The sequence below is a fragment of the Hylobates moloch genome, unplaced genomic scaffold (assembly GCF_009828535.3).
Source record: "Hylobates moloch isolate HMO894 unplaced genomic scaffold, HMol_V3 SCAFFOLD_7, whole genome shotgun sequence".
Taxonomy (NCBI): domain Eukaryota; kingdom Metazoa; phylum Chordata; class Mammalia; order Primates; family Hylobatidae; genus Hylobates; species Hylobates moloch.
In genome coordinates, this window is record NW_026652282.1 from 80,561,470 (window position 1) to 80,566,643 (window position 5,174).

Sequence of the window (5,174 nt, forward strand, 5' to 3'; positions counted from 1 at the left end):
CCTATGCATGGGATGAAAGTGATTAAGGTTGGGAAGAGAATTTCAGAGTGTTACCGTAGCAGAAGGAATGTTACTCATGAGACCATGGGAATGGAAGGTCCTCCTAACAACCACACAGTATGGGAGCACAGTGTCCAGCACAAAGGGTGTGCTAAACACTTATTTATTGCTTTCCTTCATGCCTATAAGAACTCTTGTAGTAAACGAACTCATTTATACTCAGGCATTCGATTCTTACTATGATGCTCTTCTAAAAGTATTTTTACTTTAAATGAGGTCCAGGAGGAGATCAATGCTTAACTCACAGAAATTCTTCTCTAATGATTGATTTTCAACCTTGACCGAGCATCACAATGCCCTGGGGAGCTTGTTAGAAATACAAACACCCAGAATCTCCCTCCCCAAGTTTGATTCCGGGGTAGGATCTAGGCATTTGTATTTCTAACAAGCTTCCCCAGGGATTCTGACACACAGCGAAGTTTAAGGCACATCATTCTAACATATAAGTGCAGTGTCTGCAATGTCAAGGAGCAGGGGATTGGTGTATTCAGGGAAAGATGTATGCTTCTACCCAATAAGTTAGCTGAGAAACTATTATGCCAGTGCACAGACCATTGGTTTAGACCCATTGTTCAAGATCACGGACAAAGAGAAGCATGCCTTCCTTCCAATCCTAGTAGCAATAGGCCAAAGCTCCAACAATAAATTTATGAGCACTGAAGCACCCGAGTAAAGCTCATTTTAATTAGAGGTTCCTTCCGGTGCTCTTCGGCTGCCTTAGACATTATGTGTGACTGGCTCTGAGAGCAGACATGGTCAACTATACCATTTCTTCTCACTGCAGATTACAGTCCCATGTGAAAGGGCTACAAGAGAGGCAAGTACAGGGAGTAGAGGGTCAGGAAGGAGTAGGGAGGGAGTGTCAAGGAAAGCTTTAAGGGACAGTGAGTATTGTCCTTCAGTCCTTTAAAGGTGGGTAGAAATTCAGCAAGGGGAAAGACAGAAAAAAGAAAGATACATAGAGGATAGCAGACAAGAGACTACTAGAGCCAGAGAAAAACTGAGACAAACAGTTATATACTCTAAAGCTAAGAGAAACCTTCATAATGAGGCAAAAATAGGCAGACATAAGGCGGAGAAAGAAGAGAAAGAAAAAAGAGGAGAGGATAAACACACACACATTACACATACAAACACCGTTGCATTCACAAAGAAAGATCCTGGGGAGATAGAGAAAGCAGAAAAGGGACAGACAGAGATACAAATCCAGATTATAAAAATAATTGCGATCACCCTTGCTGTAGGATTTTCACTGTTGTTTAAACATGATGAAACAAAACATCCGATATACATATACTTTCTCAGAAGACTAGCTCATGCTGAATGTATAGGAAATGAACACCACATTTGCTCATTCTTGATGACATTTGCTGCTTGCAAATGGCTATTTTCAGGGGAAATATTGATTATAGTTCTAAAAGTAGGTGGCTACATCATTAATATATTTAATAATTAAGAGTAGAATCATAATACAGTATTGAGAAGTAAGGCAGCCTTTTTCCTGAACTTGATCTAAAAGTAGACTTTCTAATAGCTGCCATTGCAATTCTCCAGTACCGCAGTGTGTCTTCCCCCTCCCCCATTTTTTATTATTTGGATTCATTTTGTTGTTGTTATGAAACTTTTGGAAAGGCCCTTTGCAGCTGATGAGCCCACCCGTTAAGTGTAGGTGATTTGGCTTCTCCTCTGGGCGACGTTGTTGAGCACACCAGCTTCCTGGAAGAAACACAGTAGAGGGAGATCAATTTTGCTTCACGGTGCTTAATATCACCTCCAGGTCTTTTCCCTTCTGTTTCTTTTTCCGTTTTTTTTTTTTTCTTTTTGGAGTCATACGTTCAAATAACCACATGTTTGAACATTCAAAGGAACATGGCTCAGCATGTCTTTGTAAAGGTACAGAAGACAATATGGCATTACACATGCTCAATATGCTGTTTTGAATTCTCTTGAACTTTGTTGCTCCAAAATCAAATATCTTCAGATAAAGGGAGAGTGTGTTGCTCAGTCAGAAACATGTAGGTGCCAGGTTTGATTTCTCTTCTGTATCTTTAGCATTTTCAGCATCTACTTTGTAACCTGAAGGGTTTTTTTTCTCTCTCTCTCTTTTCCATTTGTAGTTTAGAAAATAAGCACCAGATGAGGAATCACTGTATCTGGGGAAGGGTACCAGGTGATTTCTCTTTGAAAAGCTTGTATTAGCCATGGACATGAAGCTAGGATGCGACTGGACTGGGTGATCTCTGGTATGTACATGAGAGCTCAATGGACAAAAGAGGATAGGCAAGCAAGGAGGGACTGCCCATCTTCTTCACTCCTTTGACTCGGGGGAAGTGGACACTGTATCTGTGGATGGGAAAATGGAATTAAGAATGCCCTAAGAAGAATCATAACTACAAGAATCTCCTACTGTTTCCCTGTCACAAAAACACATTATTCATTCCAGAGGAATGCAAGCTGTTCCAAAAATTAACAGCCCTTTTCCAAATGCTCCTAGTGGCTTACAGTTTCTGCTGCAATTGCTTTTTAGCATTTGCAGTTCTTGTTTTTGACGATGACTGAGCTCATGATTGGTTTCTCTGCCACTGCTACAGCTGGCGTCTTTGCCCTGGCACAGGGGCACTCACTGGTGCCCTTATCCCCTTGCTTATGATCTACTTCTCCTACTTATATTCTTGTTCTGCTGCTCTTGATTCTGGATGAGAGTTTTTCTACCATGTGGTCAGAGGATTTTTCAATGTCCTTAGGTAGCCCAGAATATCAATTATGACAATTATTTTTATCCCCAATCCAAAGTACACTTATTCCTTCAGGCTGATGATTCTCTAAATATTAGAACAGCTTCCTCTAGAGAGGGCCGTGAAGTACTTGAGTAACTTTTGGCATTTCTCATTGACTATTAACCATTCTGCCACAATAAGGAATATACCAGTACTTCTCTACCTTCCTTCCCATAACACATCTTTTATTAACAAATCAATCACTCACCAAATGTTTATTGAGCATTGTGCTAAGTACTGGAGATAAAGTAGTGAATGAGACATAGAAGGCTCCTACCCTCACAGAGATTACAGTTTAGCAGAAGAACAAGCAAGTAATTACATAAAAGTGTAATAAGTCTTATGCAAATGAAAGCAGATTTGCAGTTGAATCTAACAGCCTTTCTGAGGAAGTAACACTAAATATGAAATATGAACGCATTTGCTAGGAGGAAAAGAAGTGGAGTAGGAGTGGAGATTGTTCCCAGAAGCATGTATAGAAGTCTAAGGGAAAGGGAGAACCTAGCAATTTTGCAAAGCTAAAAAACAAAACAAAACAAAACAAAAAACATAGCTGGAATACAGAGCACAAAGGGGAGTGTGGTGCAAGAGAGATGGGATAGGTAAAAAAAGAGTCTAGATGATGGAGAACTTTGTAATCGAGTCTAGAAACTTTAGACTTTATGGGGCGGCGCGGGGTCAGCGGGCCCGGGCGGCGCGGGGCCCTGCGCGTCCGTGTCCGTGTTCCCCGGCGCCCGCCTCCTCACCATCGGCGACGCGAACGGCGAGATCCAGTGGCACGCGGAGCAGCAGGCGCTGCGCCTCGAAGTGCGCGCCCGCCCGGACGCGGCGGGAATCGCCCTCTACAGCCATGAAGATGTGTGTGTCTTTAAGTGCTCAGTGTCCCGAGAGACAGAGTGCAGCCGTGTGGGCAAGCAGTCCTTCATCATCACCCTGGGCTGCAACAGTGTCCTCATGCAGTTCGCCACACCCGACGATTTCTGTTCTTTCTATAACATCCTGAAAACCTGCCGGGGCCACACCCTGGAGCGGTCCGTGTTCAGCGAGCGGACGGAGGAGTCTTCTACCGTGCAGTGCTTCCAGTTTTATGGCTACCTGTCCCAGCAGCAGAACATCATGATGCAGGACTACGTGCGGACAGGCACCTACCAGCGCGCCATCCTGCAAAACCACACCGACTTCAAGGACAAGATCATTCTTGATGTTGGCTGTGGCTCTGGGATCCTGTCGTTTTTTGCCGCCCAAGCTGGAGCACGGAAAATCTACGCGGTGGAGGCCAGCACCATGGCCCAGCACGCCGAGGTCTTGGTGAAGAGTAACAACTGACGGACGGCATCGTGGTCATCCCGGGCAAGGTGGAGGAGGTGTCACTCCCCGAGCAGGTGGACATCATCATCTCGGAGCCCATGGGCTACATGCTCTTCAACGAGCGCATGCTGGAGAGCTACCTCCACGCCAAGAAGTACCTGAAGCCCAGCGGAAACATGTTTCCTACCATTGGTGACGTCCACCTTGCACCCTTCACGGATGAACAGCTCTACATGGAGCAGTTCACCAAGGCCAACTTCTGGTACCAGCCATGGTTCCAAAGAGTGGACCTGTCGGCCCTCCGAGGTGCCACGGTGGATGAGTATTTCCGGCAGCCTGTGGTGGACACATTTGACATCCGGATCCTGATGGCCAAGTCTATCAAGTACACGGTGAACTTCTTAGAAGCCAAAGTTGGGAGTGGAAACGTGGATGAGTCCAGCTTTGTGAGCAAATTTCATTGCCACTGATAATGTAATATTTTGCTTTGATTAATGTTCTTTCTTTTTGAGTGCATGCTGCGTCCCAATAACTGTTTCTTCAGCCCAGTCACTGATTTTTTTTTTCTTTTTCTGGATTCTGCTTCCAAACTAGCCATTGTGCTGTGTGCAAACCTAGGGAGAAAAGAAGGAGGAACCAATCCCTTGAGAGGTATGCTTCTGTCCGAAGACATGCTGAACATATTTGCCTTGCCGGATTCATTTTCTCCTGCCAGAAATTTTCAAACAGATGGTGGAGGAATTGGTGTTTGACCAAACAGTTGGGCAATCAACAATAGAAACTAATTGTCATAGAAATCTGCTAATGGTACCTATGCTGATACTTGCTGACAAAACATAAGTTTTTTGGTACTAGTATCAGGGATTCTCTTCAGGAAAAATAAGTTAAAAGAGCTAAGTAGTTGAGACCAGACTGGCCAACATGGTGAAACCCCGTCTCTACTAAAAAAATACAAAAATTAGCCAGTGTGGTGGCGCATGCCTGTAATCCCAGCTACTCGGGAGGGTGAGGCAGGAGAATCGCTTGAAC

The 5,174-nt window shown here is 44.3% G+C and overlaps 1 protein-coding gene across 1 annotated transcript; it reads left to right on the forward strand.

The window, feature by feature from the left end:
- Positions 1-2,611: 2,611 nt before the first annotated feature.
- On the forward strand, positions 2,612-4,615 carry LOC116811130 (histone-arginine methyltransferase CARM1-like). Its single transcript, XM_032756231.1, is given in 3 exon segments — positions 2,612-2,686; positions 3,495-4,158; positions 4,161-4,615. Coding segments are annotated over 3 exon segments (1,194 nt in total).
- The last annotated feature ends 559 nt before the right edge of the window (positions 4,616-5,174 follow it).